Consider the following 22,072-nt stretch of genomic DNA (forward strand, 5'->3'; position numbering starts at 1 on the left):
TTTCTGTACCTGCAAAACAGCTCAAAGATATTGTTCTGTGTATCCCTTTTTAGGGGGAACCAGGACCCTGCCCCAAGGCTGCACTATTTTTTCTTTGACTGTTCCTCCCTGGTCTCTGCATCGCCTCCCTTCCTTAATTAGCAACTGTTTGGACCTGCTCCTTGGAACTCAGGGAAGGTCAAGGAGGCTGAATGAAGCCCATTTCCTGTAATCAAGAAATGGGGGACACAGAAAGGCTTTTGTGCCCAGGAGATCGTGCTAAGTATCACTTACTGGATGAATGAATGAGGGCATTCTGAGAGAATTTGGTGGCAAGGGAGCGGTTTGCTAATAATCAATCAAGAACTTCCCTGGTTTCCTTTGAACAGAAAATTTAATATGTTCTGTGATAGCTAATTCAAATATACAAACACCAAACACCAGTTTTGGATGATCTAGTTTTTAAAAAATTGTCTTTATTATTCTTTTGGTCTTCTGATGATTTCTTCTTCCCTCCTTCCCTCAAGGTTTTTCTCTATTCTGTATAGTAAACACATCTTTTCTGCATAGAATAATACTATCGCCTTGTGACTATCAAGAACAAGCATTGTAAAAGCCTATTTAATATGAACACAAGCAAAATCCAGCACCAGCATCTGTGCATTCATTTTATAAGAAAGAATATATTTTCTCAATATATTTAGAATGATGAATACAAGTATCTTGAGGAAACATAATATATTACAGCTAAGTAAATAAAATAAGGAAGCAATGCATCTCTACAGGCCATGCAAATGTCAATAATATTTTATGGGGCTTGCAAGCTTCCCTCCTAAAATTCTCATAAATTTTGATTTCTAAATCTCATATATGAATAAATTTTATGTTAAACTAGAAAAAAAAGAGTCATGGTATGTAAACTCTATGCCAACATTAAGACCCTTAGGGAGGCAAACTCAATAAGAAGCTGTAATTGTCATAGATAACAGTAATCCTTTAACAGAGGCTTAAAATAATTGTGCTCTGAATTTTGTACTAGAAAGATGTTTCTTCTAGAGAAGAGTGAAATAAATTGGATTAGTCAAATACTATGATGATGCAAGCTATCTTAGTACTGCGCTGTCAAGTTTTTGTTTTCTTGCAATCGATTTTTCAAGCAGCATCTTAAATTCAGTTAACTGATTTCCAAAAACCACAAACAGTGCTTTTCAGTCTTGACTAGGAAGCAAGGTGTCGTCAGTGATGGGCTGAAGGCAGGTAAAATAGGACAGGAAAGCACCCATTGAAGTGGGCAGTTCGTTTTGATGCAAAAGCTGATTTAATAAAGATACGTGTACAGACATTACAGGCTTTCAAAAGTAAGCATAGATGATAAGTGGAGACATTAGTAGCTCATGGCATAATTCAGGATGTGTGAGATGGTGGAAATTTGATGAGAATATTGATTGTCTTTCTCTAAGACTAGCCCATCAGGTGGTTGAGCTGTGTGTTGCAAACATATTAAAGTATCACAGTTGATTTCTATAATCAGAGGGTTTTGCAGGTATAGTTACATGGCCACGTCAGGCAATTACATTTTCCCATAACTGTTCTTCTAGCAACGCTGCTGTGCTCTGTGGTATAACGGCACACTTGTGCTATAAAAGCCTAAACCAGCATCTTGATTTTAGCTAAGAAAAATATGTTTCAGAACTACTTCGTGATTTGTTCAAAGTTTTAGGTTTAGGTTTTGGATCAGAACAAGTTTATTTTTCTAAAGTTGTTGAACCCCCATTTTGTTCATTTGTAAAATGAAGATGCTTCTGATTTTGATTTAGTCATAATCTAATCAGATAAACAATAATTTACTGAAAGTCCAACTACAACGTGGCTAGCATTGTGGAAACTTCCTTGGAATATAAAATAAATGAATTGCACGGTCCTGAGTTAATAAATTGTAAGTTAGATTTTTGTTGGGAGAAGGCATTTACCCATAATTCAAAGATGCGGTTCATTCAGGCAGAAGTTCTGAAGTATTTTGTTCTCAAAAGCCCTATCTTCTCTTAAAAAAATACTGAAGACCTCAAAATGCTTCAGCTTATTTAGCTATATCATTCAATATTTATCATATTAGACATTTAAACTGATAAAGTTTTAAATAGCTATTTATTAATTCCTAGAAAAATTACCCTGAAAACCAATTATGTGTTAACATAAAGCATATTTTAAAAACTGATTAAAGTGAACATATCTATTAATAAATATTAAAATAATAATTAGGGGAATTACACTGTTTCACATTTTTGTAAATCGAACGTCTAGTGTATTAGGGGACAGCTAGATCCTCACATGTGCCTCTGCATTACATCTTTGCAGTGTGTTCTTATGGTTGAAGTATATGAAGAAAATTCAGCCTCACAGAGAAATGTAGATGGAAAAGGGAAGAGTGTTTTCATAGCCTTTTCAGATGGATACTAGTGCAAACCTCAAAAAGTGATAGTTTCTTAAAGGTTAGTTGCAACGGGGAACGTGAAACTGTATCAATGGAGTTTTTGTATTCTGTTAACATTAACATCTATTCATGTGTTTTGCTCTTCAAATGCCTCTTTAACCCATGCATAATTATTTAACAGCAAACATCACTGGATGACAGTTATTGGATCACGGTTATGCTGCTCTTCCAAATACGAACATGTTTCATTTTTCAATGTCAAGAAGCACACTTGTTCACATAAACAACAATCACATTGAAAAATTATTTAAGTATGAGGAACTGTCAGTGCACAGTGATGGATACATTTTTGTTTGCTCGGAGGTGGAATTTTATCTTTGGCAGCAAATATTTTCAATTTGTTTTCCTTAAAGTCAAAAGATTCACTATGTTCTTCCTGCAGAAAAGATATGTATTCAAATCGTTACATTTTTAAAAATTAGCAATTTTGAGTGCCTCATCAAGGAGACTTTAAAGTAAAATTGTTTTTTTACCCCCCGAGAATGCATGGAGATGACTTATACAATGAATACTAATAGCTAAGGTTTGGTGCCATTGTCTTGACTCGGGGTAAAGCATCAGCAGTTTTATTCACCACTGCCTTTGCACTATCAATGCAACTGTCAACACAGATGTTTCAGTATGTCATAAGATTTAAAAGTCATCCAACATTTGGATATTTCAGTATTTCTTGCATTTGTTGCCAAGCATTCGCATGAAAGAAGAACTGTGATGATTGGTCCATGCTGACACTGAACGAATTCAAGGAAAATAAGCAAGCTTAGCCATGTCTGTACATCTGTCTATCTGTTAGACAAAAATAAGGCTCTGTAGAAAGATATTAACTCTGTTTTCTTGCTTAAAGCTAAAACTTTCTATCAGCAAGTTACTATATGGTTGGAAAGCAACGGGGTCCTGGGTTTGTCTTTTTTTTTTTAACTACTTTTCAACCAGTAAACATTCAGCAATGGCAGCTGACTAAAGGCATTGCTTTATTAGTTTCTCAGGTCTTATGTGTGCTTCTCCAGCCAATACAATACAATAACCTACTTTGTAACATGTTTCAGTCACTGTCGTTTTTCTTTTTTTTTTTCTGTACGCGGGCCTCTCACCGTCGTGGCCTCTCCCGTTGCGGAGCACAGGCTCCGGACGCACAGGCTCAGCAGCCATGGCTCACGGGCCCGGCCGCTCCGCGGCACGTGGGATCCTCCCGGACCGGGGCACGAACCCGCGTCCCCTGCATCGGCAGGCGGACTCTCAACCACTGCGCCACCAGGGGAGCCCAGTGACTGTCATCTTTAATTTGAAAAGTGTAACAAATGACTTTTAGCTTTTGATTTTGTTTTGTTTTGCAATATTATTTTTTGTTTATTCAAAATTTTCCCAAATAAAAAGTTATATGTAATAACTATATAATTATATAACATTATCTCATATACTTTTACAGCTATTATATTAACATGTGTTATTTCACCATAAAATAAAAAAATTATTATTTTTTTTTAATATTTAAAGACTCATTGTAGACCTTTATTAGGAAAATTAGAAGACTTGCTTTCTCAACCCAACTGCACAGTTTAACATCTAACGATGCTAAAAAAGAAATTGGAATAACAGAGTTCTCTGACTCGTGGAAGTGAAGGATCCACTCCAAAGAAACTTAACTAAAGTCTAAATAAGAAACAAAAGTATAATGAAATCTGTTCTTTCCCAAGCTTCAGAGATGTTAAAATTTAACTGACTGTTATGCAATAGGACATTTTTGAATGGTATTATTGCATTTGTTCAGTTGTGGCATAATTTTGAGGTCAATCATTAAAGAAAAAGAACTGAATTTTTCAATCATAAATGTGATGAACTCTTTAAAATCCGAAAATTAGCTGTTATAGCTTTCAAATTAGATATGCAAAAGCCACCAAAGCATCTTACAAGGTAAACTGTCACAGTGGCTGGAGAGGCACACACAATACTGAAAGTTTTAGCTTTTAAAGAGCATATTAACATCTACATTTAAAATATTCAATACTTCCCAATTATTTGTCTCAAAATAATGTTGCAATCAAACTGTCACAATAAAACTACCAGAAAATATTTTTCTTCCTAAATCACAATAGGGCAAATTATTGACATCAATAAAGCTGAAGGAAAGATAGCTTTTGTCTTCTTTTCATTTCTTATGTGAAGCTTTTTCATTTTATTCAGAGTAGATTTCTCCTTTCCATAAATAAGAGACCACTTTGAAATATCAGTTTCATTCTTTTCTCAAACTTTGGATATAGACAGTGTAATCGTGATAGAGAAAGTGAGGTTTAGTCTCCTTCGTCTCTGACAAATGTCCATCCTTCACAGTAAGAAACCTATATTATAAATATATTTTATTTCAGGGGAAATACTATTAAATTTCATAGTACACTTTTATCTATGTGTGTGTATTTATAAAAGAGGACAGAGAAATGTACTAATTCTAGCTGTGCTTCTATGTAGGCTCAAGACAAAATTCAAGATTTCAAAATTAGAACGTATCGGACAAAAATGGGGTTACAGGGATTATAGCAAGGAAAATTAAAGATAACTTGTCATTTTAGTAGGATTATGAAACACTTTAGCCTTTGGGTCTCATGAAAGGGTCTCATGGACCCTAGGAGCCCTTGACCATAACTTCAGCCTTGAACAACGCTGGGTTAGGGGAATAATAGCTGTAATAACAACAACAGACAATCTAAAACCTCAGTAATTTCACATTATTAAAGTTTACTTCCTGCTGATTTAGCCTAATCAGGGAAAGGCTGTGCTTCACACATTCATTTAGGAATTGGAGCTGATGGGGTTCTACGTCGTCAATGTCTGCCTTCTGAGGTCGAGCAGGGGAGAGCAAAAGTGGGAGTGGATAATTTTTTCAAGAAGTTTTTATGAGCCCAGCCTTCAAGTAAACTTCAACACTTTGTCCACATTTCATTAGACATGGTATCCCCAGTTGCAAGGGAGGCTGGAAACATAGTCAGCTGTGTGCCAGGAAGAAAAAGATGCAGGTTTAGTAAATGGGAGGTCAGTCTTGAATATAGCACCTAATTTGATAGATTTCCTGTGAGAGCCTCTGAATTGGAAAAGTGTAGGTATAAAGCATTGTACATATGTCAACAATATAAGAAAATCAAGTCGGTGTAATGTAAATTCAATAACGTTCAATAACATTTATTGTGCACGCACTATGTCCAAGCAGTGTCCTTGGTCCTGGATAAAGGGAGGAAGAATAGACATAAAGGCCCTTGTAGAGCATACTTTTTTATAGTCTAGTGGGAGTAGGTGGTCAATAAAAAGCTAACAATTGGCAAAATAATAGTGAATTGTGATAAAAGAAACCATGAAGGGAGAAAAGAAAGTGGGAGTCAACTCTGCCTTGGAGAGGGTCATCCAGGAAGACCTTTCCTCAGAGATAGTTGAGCCAAGAACTGAAGAATGAGAAAGGTTCACAGGTGCAGAGCCCCGGGGAGAGATACTGAAGACAGAGAAAAGAGCAAGATCAAATTGCTGAGGAGGAGAACAGCCTAGAATGCTGTAGAAATAGAAAGGGTCCATGTGTTTTGAGAGGAAAGAGCAGAGATTAGCAGTCTAGGGTGTGTTGGCCCAGGTGGTCTGGGGCCAGAACACACAGGACTTTATACTCCATTACAAAGAGTTGTGGCTTTAACTTAAGGACAATGGAAAGCCAGGTGCATTTCATGATTTGATTTCTATTTCTAAAAGTTTATTCAGGTTGCTTAGTGGAGAATAGATTTGGGGAGCTGTAGAGTAGTAGATGACCGTTAAGTCCAAGGTCATTGTGCTTCTACATAATAATTTATGTCATTGTCCTAGACAACCTGAAGCAGTAAGTCAATCTCAATACCCTTAAATTCATTGTAGGCTATTTTTTAAAATTGTGTCATTTATTTTCTGGCGTTTATTTTACAGCTCGTAGGGGCCACGTGTTATTGTGATCGTGATATTACTGGTGCCTAATTCAAATGGAATTGCAGAAATGATTTTTTCCTAAAGAGTTTTTTTTTAAAACAGTCAGTGCTCTCACCATTAATACAATGACAAAAATACATTTTCAATTCTCAGAACTGGAATTTCTCTCAACGTTGTCTAGCATGAGTTATAAAAATGACAAATCTTCACCTTCAAACTAGAGAGTAGAATATTAACAACATTCTCACAAAAATCATAGCAACAGCCATGCAAGGCTGAAGCATTCTCATCAAAAAGGAGATAGTGAGTAACAATAATGATCATTATGAAAAATAGTAAAAAGGATATAATAAATAATAAAGAATCCAGTTAACTGGGGTCGGCAAGCTTGATGGGTGGGTCTCTTCAATACCAATAAAACTGCTTAATTGTGACAGCCAATCTGAGTAATTCTATACCAAACTGTTCTTTTCTTGTACATAGTAGGTATTACATATACATTTCTTGAAAGAATAACCAAACATCCATTGATTTAGATGAAGGAAAAAAAAATCTCTGCCAGGAGGAGGCCTGATCCAAAGAAACGATGTTGCCCTCATTTCTATTTCTTTCATGGATATTGCATACACGTATTTCTTTCTGTCTTTCTTTTCCAAAAAAGCAAAAGAACTGTTTTCAAAACAGTTATACAAAGGAATTTGTATCTTGATTCAAAATTTATTACCACTGGTATTCTAATAGTGTCCTGCAATAAAGTGAATCTAAATAGGTGATATAACTAAATTGTAGGGGGACCAATCCAGGACTTTCAGATTCGACAGATCAGTGCACATTACTGTTTAGAAACAAACACACAAAAAATTAAATATTTTCTTTACTCAGTAGAAACAAAAATCTGTGGTGACGATGAGTACCCTAGTGAAATCAGCCTGCGGTTATGGATTTGGTGAATTCACACACACGGATGCACTAGGAAGCACACTTAGGTACACGTGGACATACACGCACACATGGTCTTAATATCCAGAACTAATTCTATCCAGAAAGAGTGCTAACCTTTCATATTTCAGCCCTAGACCATTATTGAGTGGTGTCTTATGAAACATTTCTAACTTTGTAAGATTTTTGATTCATCACTAATACCATAGTAGCAAAAAGTAATTAAAATTCACAATCATCTTTTATATTGAATACCATGTGTCTCCAAGATAAATCATAGCCTCTGATGCCCTCACCCATAAACAAGAGAAAATCAATTCAAAGTAACTGAGACTATAGGGATGTGTATTGTTTCCAAAAAGCAAGAAACCCAGAGAAGTGCAACTCCAGACGAGGTGAATGCAGTGCCCCAGTGATATTCTTAAGGACTCACAGTTCTCCATGGTTCTATTCTGTCCATCGTAAGAGTCAGCATTTTCTTACCTTAGCATCTGTCAACATCACAAGTCGCCCACCACACATGATCCCAAAGGCGCCAACACAAACAGGACCACAACTTGAGTCCTGCCTTATGTCTATTATCAAGGAAAGCGTTCTCAGAAACCCTCCAGTAGGCTCACCTTTATGTTACCCTGGCTGTATACCGACCTCACAATCAATTCCAGGAAATGGAAATGAAACTACCATTTTTGGCTTATAACAATTAAGATGTTTCAGAGGCTCCTGATAAATGAAGCTTCCCTGAAGCGCACAAATGATCAGAGAAGGACAGACACCTGGACTGGAGTAGATTGAAAAGACCGGGGAGAGACTGGATGTTGAGAAGACATTGCAGAAGACTGAGTGGTAGTTTGAAAACCAGCACAGGAGGAAAAGTGACGGTAGAAGATTTGATGGAAACAGGATAGGGGCGTCAGCCAGGGGAGAAGGGCCCTAGGATTTACATCTTAACTTTGTGCTTCCAGTATTTCAGTTGAAATTGAATCTTTTAAACCAGACAAAATAATTGTATCTAGAAGAGATGGAAGTTTACCCAAACCTTGAATTGTCTATGGATACATTTTACAAAAACATCTGTTGTCTGATTATAAAGAAAATGAGTAAGATTTTTACCTGGTTATTAGATGAAGTGATGACACGGGAAGGTTTTTTCAAATAGCTTCTTTTAATTGATAAAAATCCCGTAGTAATAATATTACGTTATGTAAATTACGATTTCAGTCTTAACATTATCATGCACTTTTTATTTAATCATTTAATTTCCCCTAGCATGTTTTATAAGGCAGATTCCTGAATAATTTAATGGTATCTTACTCAACCTCATTTTAAGTCACAAATGCAGAATAAGACTAATTGTCTTTTTCTCAATTTTTAAGATCCTGACTTTAAGGACCTTGGAGTTTTGAAACCATTACCAGGTTGGTAAAATAGATATTTAATACTGTTGAGAGGCCTTTGTTTTCTGCTATGATATATACTTTCGGTTTACTACTCAAGCTCCGTTTTTGTATGTTTGTTTGGCATTTCGTTATTTAGTGTGTGAGTTTGAGATGGGCGGCCCTGAAGGCATTGTGGAGTCTATACAAATTATGAAGGAAGGCAAAGCTTCTGCTAGCGAGGCCGTTGATTGCAAGTGGTACATCCGAGCACCTCCACGATCCAAGGTCAGTCTTAAGGTGAAATGCAGGTTTGACAGTCGGCTTGCAAAGTGTCTCCAGTGTGCACTGCTTTGAACCAACTGGACATGCTTTGTTCATTTCAGAGAGCAATCATAAGCTATCATTTTCTTTTAGTTTTGAATTGCAAATCGTCTTCCTCTGTTTAATGTAACTTTCAAGGTCATAAATAATATGGAGAGGATGTTGAAGAGCTCATTGGATAACCTGGAGAAGAGACTCTGGGGTAAACCTACCTCTCTGAAAAATGCATTGAAATGTCATATATAAATTATGGTTCTGAGCATAACTTATGTCCTTATTGTCAGTATCTGTAGTTTACTTGCTTTTTAACCTCAAATCATATCTATGGAAGAAATTGTCCAGGGCTCACAAAGTCATGTGTCTCTGGAATATAAAATAAACCTGCAACAGGGCTGAGGGACAGTGGTGATTAGGACCATGAAAAAGGGACAGCAGGTCCTTAACTGCCTATTAAACTCCTTGACGATCATCATGAGAAAATGTTGGTCCAGCATCACCAAGTCCTCCATTTTCTTCATAATATGTCCCAAATCTAGAATTTATGTTGATTACCTTGATTTTTTTTTTTTTTAAATTTTTTGGCCATGCTGCACGGCGTGTGGGATCTTAGTTCCCCGACCAGTGATCAAACGCACACCCCCTGCAGTGGAAGCGTGGAGTCTTAACCACTGGACCGCCAGGGAAGTCCCTGATTACCTTGATTTTTAAATGTTGATGATAAATTTTAAAAGTGGGAAACATCAGATGTGTGAAACTAAATGTATTGTGGGCCAGATTCAGACTCAGATCACTGTTTTGGAAACACTTGTTTAGAACAACCCTATTCATTCTATTATGGATGTATCTTAAGAAATATTGGGATGAGTAATTTTGTGCCAGTACCTGTCACAGGTTTAGAGTGTCTATTCGCTTATTCTCCCTTTATTGTCATCCTTCATTCATAGAATATAGTTACAACCAAGTTTTACTTATTTATTACATTTGGAGTTGCCCACTTATTGAGATTGAAACAGTTTATTATTTAATTAATTGACTCAGTGATGCTATAAACTCTCAAGCACTGTGCTGAGGAAATGAAAAATTGCGCTGTCCTCATGTTTCCAGTTTAATCCTTAGACAACTATGTATCAAAATAATCCATGGACTATGACAAGATCATTAAGGTATTTATAAGGTGTAGTAGAGTGAGCGAGAAGACCACATATAGCTGGTGAGGAACATCAAAGGTGGAATCAAATTGCATTGCAGGGCATCCTCTGAATCTTAATGAGAAATGGTGCTGTCAGGTAGACAAGGTGGGAGACTCTCCGTGTAGAGTGAATAGCATCTGTAAGGTCATGGGATCGTAAGAGAGCCTGCTTTTTCAGGAATTAAAGTAACTGCATGTGACCAAATGAAAGCAGAACTCTGGAGGTGAGTGGTTAAGCCGAAGGGCTCTGTCCATTCCCCTAAAGAGCCCGGATTTATCCTGAGTGCACTAGTGATACCTGGAAGGGTGTGAAACAGGAAAGTGATGTGATCAGATCTGCATTTTTGAATAACAGATTTTCCCTGTCTAGAAATGACAGAGGTGTTAACACCTCAAGCTAGATACAAAAGAATTTGATGGCTGGATATTTAGGATGAGGGAAAAATAAAACTCATCTCTGAGGGAGTTGGTATTTCAGGAAATATTTTTGTCCTTCTTCACTTGATTTCCCATGAATATGTCTTTGGGGTTTGCATATAACTTGGAAGTGTGGAACACTTTCCCCAAACTTCTGGTTATGGGGGTTCAGACCACGGTCCAAGTTCCAGCTTTGCCACTGCAGGTCTCTTTGCATCTGAACAAGTCTTTAAAAAGTGAATTGCGCTATGAAGAAAGACACAGTGATTCCTCCTTCAAAAAAATATCCAAGGCTACTGGTGACATAAACCCAACCCACTACAAAGATAATGTGAGAGCTACATTGCAGTTCATTGTGCTCCCTCACATAAGCTGTGGGTTCACATGTGCTATTTATTTTCCTTAAACTCTATGAGTGAAAGATTTTTTAGATTTTTTTTTTCAACAGGGAATATTTGAGTCCCACCTCATGGTCATAACTAGCACCTTTGTCACCTCAGTCAGTGTCAAAGAGACAGTTTCTATGGAATTGCAAACACACAACCATTTCCTTCCAGCTGGTAAATAGACTGTCTTCTGTACAATTGCAGAACAACAATACCCAGTGTACCTGCCTGTTACAGAATTTGGCATTCTGTGACCCAAAGGGGAAGCCGCCTGCAGAGCTGGACAAAGATGGCTCTATTGTGACAGCCTTTCTCTGTTAAATTAAAGGTTAGGGGATAGGAAGTGGCTTTGAATAACTGTCGAGAAAAGCAAGAACTGGAGATGACGGCCTGTGTGGGCTTTCTATTTATATGGAGTTCTTAGCGGCCTCCAAAGCACAAGTTAAACCTGAAATGGCTCATGCGGATATTTGCATAACTAGTGACAGAAACATATTCCACAATGAAGGTGCTAAACAGCTTACTGGGGTTCTATTAAAATTTGCATCAGGACTTCCCTGGTGGCGCAGTGGTTGAGAATCCGCCTGCCGATGCAGGAGACACGGGTTCGTGCCCTGGTCCGGGAAGATCCCACATGCCGCGGAGCAACTAAGCCCGTGAGCCATGGCCGCTGCGCCTGCGCGTCCGGAGCCTGTGCTCCGCAACGGGAGAGGCCACAACAGTGAGAGGCCCGCGTACCGCAAAAAAAAAAAAAAAAAAAAAAAAAAAAATTTGCATCAAGTGTATATTACTTCTCAGCCTTTTCACAAACAGAAAATACAATATCTGATATTTCCTTCGTTTGAGAATTGTAATACAGATGATCACCTTTAATTAGAACGTGATTAACCCAGATTTCTTAGAAACTGGAATACCAGAGCCAGAAAGAAAGTTGGAAATCCGTTACTGACGTGCTCCTTTAACAGAGGAATACGTTGTTGAGTCGGGACAGAGAAGTTGGTTAACGATGGGATGTCGAAATATGCCTCTGTAAGCAACGCTTTGGTTTTCATACAGATTCGAGTAGGAGAGTATCATGATGTCTAGTTCTGGATCTGGTCCAGTAAAGAACCACTAGAGAAGAACGTTGGATGAGCCAATCGTGGTAACAATGTTAATTTCATGAGGGCTGAGACTTATTTCTCTCCCAGTACCAAGAAAAATCTGTCATTCAGTTAAAACTTGTAGAAGAAATAAACTGATGCATATATAGCTAGAAAAATGGACATGGTGACAATCTTCAAACCTTTGAAGGACTGTTAGGCGACAGAAATAAGAGGATAAGGCTTAACCTGCATGTTTTCAAGTACTGCAATTTAGTTGTATGCTTGAATCTAGAGAAATATTCAATATAAAGAAGGTTTTTGTTTTTTTATTTTAATAATGGAGATGCCCAAAGATCAAATGAGATTCCATGGGAGGAATCCAAGTAAAGTTTGGCAGGGATTTTGTATAATAATGAAAAAGTCAAGTAGTTTTTTGGCATAGATAATATTAAACTCCTTTTAAGACCCAAACTTGACGAATCTGTGATAAGTAACTGCTTGAATATTTGATTAGTTAGTAAAAGGGCTGAAGCCAGTTCTCCACGTCCAGACTCGAAGTCCAGTGTGATGTCACAAAACCACACTATTTGGAGAAATTGTCCAATTTGTTAAGACGAGAAAATAAATAAGTCAAAAGACTTTTAAAAGTGTATACATGAAGATAATTAATTTGATGATTAAGGTCTTGGGAGAATAAAACTAGCTTTTATTCATTACCCATCATTTAAAACTTCAAATTAATTTTTAAACGTTACTTAATTGAAAATACTTTGATTAAAATTAGGATAAAAAACAGAAAAACTTGACAAACACAATAAATCAATCTTTTATAGTGAAGTTGAGTTTTCAGCCTCATATGACCTTAGCAAAAAAACGCAGTCCAGCTCACCAATACTTCTAACCTATAGATAACATATGGGCATTGTTTAAAGCTGCTCAATTTGTGGTAATTTGTTATGGGATCAAGGAGGAAATTAATGCATGCAACAGGCGAAGGGTAGCAACAATAATTGATGACAATGGTAAGTTTAGGGATTCTAAAGGTTGAGTCTGCCCTTATCATCTCCAAAATGAAAGTAAAAATTGGGTAAACAGATTGAAAATCTTAACTGATTAGATAACTACCAGTGTTAGGGTTCAACTTTGTTTTTACATGAAATCTCAGTTTTGTAGCATCAGATTTTGGAGGGTTACTCAGATGGACCTGAAATATTTTGATACTTGTCTGTGCATGCCAGAAAATCATTTTAATATGGTTGTATTTGGGTTTGTTGTGTGGGGTGTGTGTTTTTTCAATAGTATGATGTTCTGTTTTTTTCCTCCAAATAAAGTGCTACCCTCTAGATTCATGGGATATCCTACCTAAAATTATAAGGCCTGGCAGGTCCAGCCACAAATGAAAAGCAACCACAGAAGTCCTGAGCTACACGCTTTTTAGAATGTAGCTTTATTTATCCAAGTGTAAAGCAATATGGAAACCGTGGTTAGTGTTTCTCAGACTGTGGTGTATTTAATTTGTATTTATCATGGAGAAAATTTTTCTGGCAAATCTTAAATAATGGCGCCAAACAATGTTTGTATTTTGCATATCATTGTGACATGAGAGGAGAGAGCCAGTTGAATGGTTGGTATTACACGTTTGTAAGTATGTTAACTTAGTAAATCGTTGGCTAGATTTACATGCTTTAAGTATACGAAAGGGATTCTGCTGTCAACATTAGCATGATTTGGAAGACAGATATTACTAGAAATTGTTTATGTGTTCTGAAGCCTCCCACGTCCTATTCAATAAATCATTTTGTCAGCTCAAACTCTTTGTGATTGATTAGAAAGAAGAATGCAACAAAATGATTCACGGAGAGGCGATTGTAATCTGACTATTTTACTGGAGTTATATATGACTCTGTTGATCACTTTCTCTTTTCTTCAGCAGAGAGACTAACAAGCTCTCTGTGGTTTTCTACCTTAAGTAAAAACATTGTCATATGGCATTCTTCCCCTTAGTGATATTATGGCACAAGCTTTAAGCTGATGAGATATCATTTAAATCCTAATGTGGGGGGGTTTTTATATGATATATACTATAGCTAGTGTGGGAAAACTTGATCACTTTTCTGGCTAATGGCATTTGGCTTTTGCAGTAACAGCTCTGTACCCAGTAAAGCTAATACCCACTGGGATATTTTATTTCTTTTTTTTAAACTATTAAAAAAAATTTTTTAAATGATTGAATGCTTCAGAAGTGAATATATAAAATCTAGTGACTGTAATCGTTCACTTCCTCTATGAATAGTATTCTGTCTAATAAGAATAGTCTTTAGATACAGAAGGTTCTTAGACTTCAGCCATTGCCCTTCATGTAAGAACGCAAACCATTCACCTCCCGTGGAAGTTCACACTCTCTAGAACTGTCAAATGAGAAAACATGGGCCAAATATGCAAATTGTCTTTCTAACTACAGTGGTATTCTTCTATAAGATAATCTTATTTTTTAAAGAAAATTGAAGACAGCCATTTACTTCAGAGACACACATTTATTTTCTGTGAATGTTGTTCATTATCTCAATCGTCAATATGTTCCTTAGCGCCTTCAGAAAAATAGAAATGATTTTGCTTTGCTTGCTTATTTGTCGATTTTGTAGGAGTTTGTTTTTATTCGAGACTATAACATTCTTTCTGGAATATCGGTCTTTGAAAATTTTCAAAAAAATGATATGAGGCTGCATAGTTTGATACTAAGGAGAAAAGTGTCAGGCATATCTGAGTTAAATACAAATCTATTACTAAAGGGCCTGTGTCACTTTGAGAAAGTTACTTAGCTTTTGTAAACCTTGGTGTGTTTTTTCATTTTAAAGTAGTTATAACAACAGCGTGTATTACTGTTGAGAGATTTGAGTGAAATCATGCGTTAGCTCTTAAGTTATTGCCAGTACATGATGCAAATACTAAGTTAGTATGTTAAGTTGTGTTTCTGAAATAATTGTTCGGAGATGTTCGGCCACTGAATCACTCAACCTGAAAATGTCACAGGATCAAATATCTTTCTTTCTTGAATTAGTCAAACGGTTACATTATTTTCTTTCTCTGGGGATGGTGTTTGCTTTTTATAGCTTTGTAAGAACATTGGAGGGAGGGGTTTTCAGTTACCCTACTCGGTGTTTTCTCCTGTTAGTAACTATGTATGTTTACAATTGTAATTGCGTATTCTTTTGAGGTCTAATAAACTATGTTGGAGTCTGTATAGTATTTGAGAATATAGATATATATTTGATTTTTGTTACATTTAACAACTTTTTAACTTTCTAAGAATACCTAGATTTTATAGGTATTTACATTTTTTATATTTTTATAGTGTTTTCTATTTGTTTACTTTTATTCAGGATGGTGCTAATGAAGAGCTCTTTAAAACAAAAGTTGGCCGATTTTAATACTATTTAAGGCTCTCACGTTGATTTACTTATTTTCCTTGAGCAAGCGATTTTGTCTCCTGTGCTCCAGCTTCCTGGTAAAGGTCATCTAACTACAGACCCAGTTCCTTTTTACAAATCCTTGTGAAAATTTGAAAAACAAACCAGTTAGTAGAAACTTGGAAGGTTTAACATTTTCAGATATGCCTTCCTAGGGTGGACAATTTGGAATTTTCTGGATAATTTTCAGGAATGTAACATTTGGTTGGGAAGAGTGGATCCAAGATGGGCTACATGAGTAATATTTGAACTTTTCATAGAATAAAACAAAGCAATGATGGAGGAATGAAGAACGGGCAGGCTTTCTTAGGCTGCATGGTTTATAAGATTGCAGTAATGGCAGTTAATTTAAAGTCAGTATCAAAGTATTTGGGAATTTGGGGATAGCTTCCAACTGAGATGTTACAGATTGCATATACATGAAAACCTGCTCACCATGCAAAGCATAATGAAACTACAGTGCTTTCCATTGTTTCTTAGTTTTGTCCATTTCCCCCTATTTTTCTCTTTTTGTTCTTCCTCCTGAGAGTTATATGAGGATTTCCTGCCTTGGGACTCACATTTTATTTACACTCAATTCCTTATTAGTCTGCGACATATGACGTATATGCCTTTATGTCATAGTTTAGAGTTATAAATACCTTGTTTTGAAAATTATTGCATGTCATTTTCTACTGCAAATAATAAAATGTCAATTATTCTATGTAATTATCGTGATTTGTGACACTCAAAACAAAGTCTGGTGTATAGGTGCCCAATAAATATGAGACAGATGCTGAAAAAATGAAGTGAATAAAGAAAACAGAATTTCCAATCAGCAGGCCGTTAAATGTACATCCGTGCAAATTTTAGGGAGTGCGTGCTTAACATACGTAGCACGTGGTGTAATACTAAGAATCAAACAAGTACACCACCACCCCAGCTTTTCGGGAACACACAGTTTAGCAAAAGGTACATATAACCTGTAACTAAAGCTTAAAATATGTTCAAAATACTTTAGCGCAAAGGGAGAAGCATGCCGCTGTGGTTGGGAAGTGGGAGGAGTGAACATTCTTTTTTTAATATTATTATTATATAAGTTACAGGTGTACAGCATTATAATTTACCACCTGTGCACTCTACAGAGTGGTCACCACCACAGGTCTAGTTACCATCCATTCCCATACAGTTGACCCCTTTCACCTGTTTTGCCCACCCTCAACTCACTTCCCCTCTGGTAACAACTAATCTGTTTTTTCTAAGAGTTTGATTTTGTTTGTTTCTTTTATAGATTCCACATATGTGTGAAATCATAGCGTTTGTCTTTCTCCACCTGACTTACTTCATGTAGGCATAATACCTTCCAGGTCCATCTATGTTGTCACAAATGGCAGGATTTTGTTCTTTTTTATGGCTGCGTAGTACTCCATTATACATAAATATTTATCACTGGTTGAATTAATTGTTTGTGATTTTTAATGCACATTTGTGCAGAGTCAACTAATATCTGTTGTTCTTAAAACAGTATGTCTGAAGCAATATAATATTGTGGAAGGATTATGGACTAGAGAGTTTGAAGGAACTTGTATCTAATTTGCAATTTATACCATCCGAGTCTGCATTTCCTTAACATGACAATAAAATGTGCCACTTTATAGAGTTGTTGGGAGTATTTAACAATAATCTATAAAGTAGGTTATACAGTACTTTTTACACATTAAGTGTTAATTGAATTTTTATTTATGTGGACTTAAAATGCCTTGACCCTGTTACGGTGAGAATGGTCATAGATTTAGCTGTGCTTTTTAAAATATTCTGAACCTCAAAAATGAAACAGCATAGTTATGTGAAATAATCTAAACAAAGTAAAATCAGAGACTGTCTTTTGAAACCATTTCTGGCTTTGTTTGATATTAGTACAAATTATTTATTTCCATGCATTTTTGGAAGCCAATTGAAGCCACGGAACTATTAAAAAAATGTATCAGGAATATTTAAAACACATTTGTGCTGATTAAAATAAAACTGTGTAAGTATGAAAACTAATAACTGATTCCAGATAAGTTATGAGAAGAAATAAGGATCATTTGTGTAAAAATACTCAGCTATGGGAAATGGTACATTTACCTAAAGAAAGGACAATAACATTTGAAAACAATTTTAAACGCAAGTTGATCTGAGTCATACTTCTTTACTTTCCACAGAGAAAAAATAATAAGACTGATTGCAATCAAGACTGTCTTGTGAGACAGAAAGAGGAAGGAAGTTCTGGTGCTTTGTGAACTACTTTCCCAAATTCCTTCTGGGAAATTATCCTATCTTTGTTGTTTTACAGATCTACTTACGATTCTTGGACTATGAGATGCAGAATTCAAATGAGTGCAAAAGGAATTTTGTGGCGGTGTATGATGGAAGCAGCTCCGTGGAGGATCTGAAAGCCAAGTTCTGCAGCACCGTGGCCAACGACGTCATGCTCCGTACAGGTCTCGGGGTCATCCGCATGTGGGCGGACGAGGGCAGTCGCAACAGCCGGTTTCAGATGCTCTTCACATCCTTTCAAGAACGTAAGAATCTCTACACTTCACTGTTTATCCTTCAGATGTGTCCAATGATGCAAATCTCATAAACTGTTAATGGTGTTTTCTTCATGCAGTTTGAGCACAGCAGGCTGAGCCTTCGTAAGTTTTTCACATCGCTGAGATTCCCTTTCCTTCACTTTGGTCCAGGGACAGGAGAATTGCATATTACCTTTTGATGACCTATATCAGCATATGCATCATAGCCTTGCTTAAGACACTTCACACTATTCAATTGGGAAATGATGGATTTTGTTTGTCTTTGGTTTAGCTCTTACCAAGCTATGGAACTGAGGCAGCAGCTTCCAATGAAGTTTAAGTCTTAAAACCCTAAATAGAAATATTTGGTAGGTTCTCTTTGCTAAGGTTCTCTTGCTGTCCCATTGATTTCAAATAGGTCTGTGACTACAGAGCTCCTATCAAAGTAGGCAAAGAGGGAGAACTGCTTGGGAAGAGAGTAAATAGAAAAAGTTCCAGAAAATAGTTTAAACGGCCCAATGGATGACACCCAGAGTTATGGGCAAAGCACAGAAATTTTAGAAAATCATGTTCTAACAAATAATGAATTATAGTAATAGATATATGTTTGAACTGTCCTTTAGAAGCTTTGAATAATTCATGTTTAATAAATTTATACAAATGAAAAATAAACCTAAGAAATTCACCTTTAAGGAACCAACACTTTACCAGTTGAAACTATACATTTTTTTAAAAGAGAAAAGACAAAATGTTTGTGAAATGTCAAGGATCTCTCAGTGATAGGTACAGCAGTCACTGTTTTTTCAATTCATAAATGTTAAATGTATTAGACGATTACTTTGTATCATCAATAAACAGTTTGGGCCTTAAGTCGCTCTTTAATTACCCAGTTGGAGAATTCTAGGGCCCCAGAAGTACTGAATGTCACTCAGTCTTTCTAAACCTTGATACCATCACAGAGTATGTTAAATCTCCCACCCAAGATTATTGCAGATTTCAACCGCATGTTGCTATCTATGTCTTTGTTTCAGGAGTTGATCAAAATGTTAGAACGAGTGCATCTTTATTTCAGCAAGGTATCTGGCCAAAAAACGCTCATCATTTTCCTGTTTAGAATTTGAAGAAATTCAGGCTGTAAGATAGCACATTTGGTGTTTTCACCGATGATTGCTTTACCATATCCGGTCGATTGTGCCTTTGGAGAGGTGCAGAGTGTACACCTGGATAATCACAGATTGAGAACTTTCTAATTTAAGTTCTAGTTAATATGTTAGTTGATATAATCAGGTTTTTAAAACTATCACAAAAATATGCAATTTTTATCAAAGCTATGCCATAAAATGTAGTAAGGATAAATTAAAATATGTATTCTTACGTTTCATATATCAAGTAAAGAAACTCTGACTCCTAGGAATTCCTAAGGTTTTATTGCATTCAAACTCAACATAAGCCAATACTTTTTAAAATACTTGACAAAAAATATCTAATGCAGTATTGGCTTATATTAAGGAAAATGGCAATAAGCAGCTCAAAGAAGATACTCCTGTAGGAAGCTGCACTGGTCAAAATGCCAATTGCATAGCCAGTTCTCTTCTGGGTGTTATTACTGAGGAGGAGAGTCATCAATTAGAAGAGGCTGACCAGGATGCAGAAGCATCTAGAATCATGGGAAAAGGGCAAAGGAGAAGGAATGTTTATCTTACAGATTTCTTTTTTTCAAAATGTCAGGTAACTACGTTAGACTTAGGTGGGTGATATGGATTAATGTTAGAGAGGTAGGATTAATGTTTGTTAAATTAATTATAGGAAACTATTTGAGTGTAATTTAGGAAGAAGCAATGTCTAGATCATGGGAGCTGCAATATTCCAAAATTGAATGGGTTCCCACAGAGGATATTCCACAGAAGGATATATGAGGAATGGGTTCTCATTGGGTGTGAATGGTGTAGGGGAAGTGTCTAGGTTGGATAGGGGAAAAGGAAAACTAGCTAACGTCTAAGGTCCCTTTCATCTCAAACGTTAAGACCTGTGAGACTTTACAATTCTGCTTATATAAGAAATGGTGAATTATATCATACTGTGTATATATCATTAGAGATATTTTTGAGCTAAATGACGGAGTTTTCATTCTGTAATTAAATGATCTCTGGAAGTCATTCAAGTGGGTGAACTTTCAGTGACTAATCCAGAAGAAACAGGGTATTCTCCCTAAGCAAGCCACTTAATGTTCCTACACAGTGGATGGATGGACACGCTCATTTGAGTATTACGTAGCAGTTGCCGTGATTATCTCATAAATTTACAGGAAGCTTTGATTGAAACAAATTAATCCTCTGTGTCATGTTGCCTATGCAGTTTTGTTACGATATTTTGTTTTTTCTGCCTTGACTAAAACTGTGCAGAATTCTACTATTACATGCCTACGATCAAAGTCAGCATGTGATGGAGTATATGGGTGTAGACTAAGTATTTTTGCTTTGAAATCAAGGTATCCCTGATAAGAGATGAAAGGTTTCAAAGCAACAGGAAGTAGACTTCAATCAATTCTTTTATTCAGAAATGGGTGATTCTAATCTTTATTCCACATACACACACATATGGAATAAAGATTAGAGATGTGAATCAATGACCAGCTTTTTCTTACTCAAATCATTAGAAACCACCTTGATATTTTTCTTGGTTCGTATGTTTATTAGATGGTATCCCCAGTGCAGTGTTGAAAAGTGCTTAGGGCATAATCAACACTACTCTAATATCTGTCAAAACGTCTTATATTAGGACCACAGGATATTTTTAGGAGTTAGATAAGAGCTTAGAAGCCATCTATTTCTATCTCAAACATTTTATGAATTCGAACAGAAAAGGGAAAGACCCAGGGAAGTTAACTGACTTTCCCTGAATACCCTCAACACCATGCTTAATGATTTGAAAACAGCACGGAGGCAAGAATGTAAGACCTGACTAATGGATGCAAGTGGGAATATATTTTCAACTCATTTTATTTTTACATTTGTATCTGAATAAATTACAGTAAAGGGAAAGGATGAGCGTCTAAGAGAGAGGCGTAGAAATTCTTACTATGAGTCAACCCACTTTGAGGTTTCACAGGCACCTTAGAAGAATTTTTAAAGTCTGGATTAAACGCCAACATTTGCAACAATGAAAAATATCCTCTAATATAATGGGAGGAATATAAGATCACTGAATTGAGAAGTATTTACCTTCAACTGTGTCATGAGAAATAACATCTTCCCTAGATAGGTCCTCTAAATACCACACTCCTGCCCCTACTGTCTTGCTAACTCTGCACCTCAGCCTTTCCTCAGCTCTGCCTGAGGTTTGCTGCCCCGATTAATGGTATCACACTGCTGTTGGCTGCTGTTAGAAAACTGTTTAGAACAACTTTGAAACCTATCAGCTAGAGAACAAACAATCAGCGTTATCACCAAATAGGCACTGTCTTACTTCATTAGATTATAGTCTTTTTAATACTTCAAATGGCATTTTATACCCAGATTACTCAGAATGCTCAGTCCACTTTTTTTTTTTTTTTTTTTTGCGGTACGCGGGTCTCTCACTGCTCTGGCCTCTCCCGTTGCGGAGCACAGGCTCCGGACGCACAGGCCCAGCGGCCACGGCTCACGGGCTTAGTTGCTCCGCGGCATGTGGGATCTTCCCGGACCGGGGCACGAACCCGCGTCCCCCGCATCGGCAGGCGGACTCTCAACCGCTGCGCCACCAGGGAAGCCCTCAGTCCACTCTTAAATAATGTATACAGTGGAGCTGAACACATACATGGGCACCCGAAAAAGACCTCAGAATTTTAGGTATTAATTTTGGATGGTATTCTCTACGAAAGATGACTTATTTAAACTTCAAATATATTCTGAAATGAAGAGGAAAATGTATTAACCACTGTGACTAATTTGCTTTCTTGGGTCAAAAATCAAAAATT

The 22,072-nt window shown here is 36.6% G+C and overlaps 1 protein-coding gene across 8 annotated transcripts in view; it reads left to right on the forward strand.

The window, feature by feature from the left end:
* The window catches only part of NETO1 (neuropilin and tolloid like 1), a 105,475-nt gene that overhangs the window by 47,240 nt on the left and 36,163 nt on the right, over positions 1-22,072 (forward strand). For all 8 annotated transcript variants that reach the window (XR_010836738.1, XR_010836739.1, XM_067014579.1 and 5 more), the window contains exons 5-7: positions 8,716-8,757; positions 8,876-9,003; positions 17,898-18,126. Coding sequence is in view for 6 of the 8 variants with exons in the window: in XM_067014579.1 (XP_066870680.1) it covers positions 8,716-8,757; positions 8,876-9,003; positions 17,898-18,126 (399 nt within the window). In the remaining 2 variants the exon portion in view is untranslated. The remainder of the gene's footprint in view (positions 1-8,715; positions 8,758-8,875; positions 9,004-17,897; positions 18,127-22,072) is intronic.

This window comes from Kogia breviceps, chromosome 15, assembly GCF_026419965.1.
Source record: "Kogia breviceps isolate mKogBre1 chromosome 15, mKogBre1 haplotype 1, whole genome shotgun sequence".
NCBI classification, from domain to species: Eukaryota; Metazoa; Chordata; class Mammalia; order Artiodactyla; family Physeteridae; genus Kogia; species Kogia breviceps.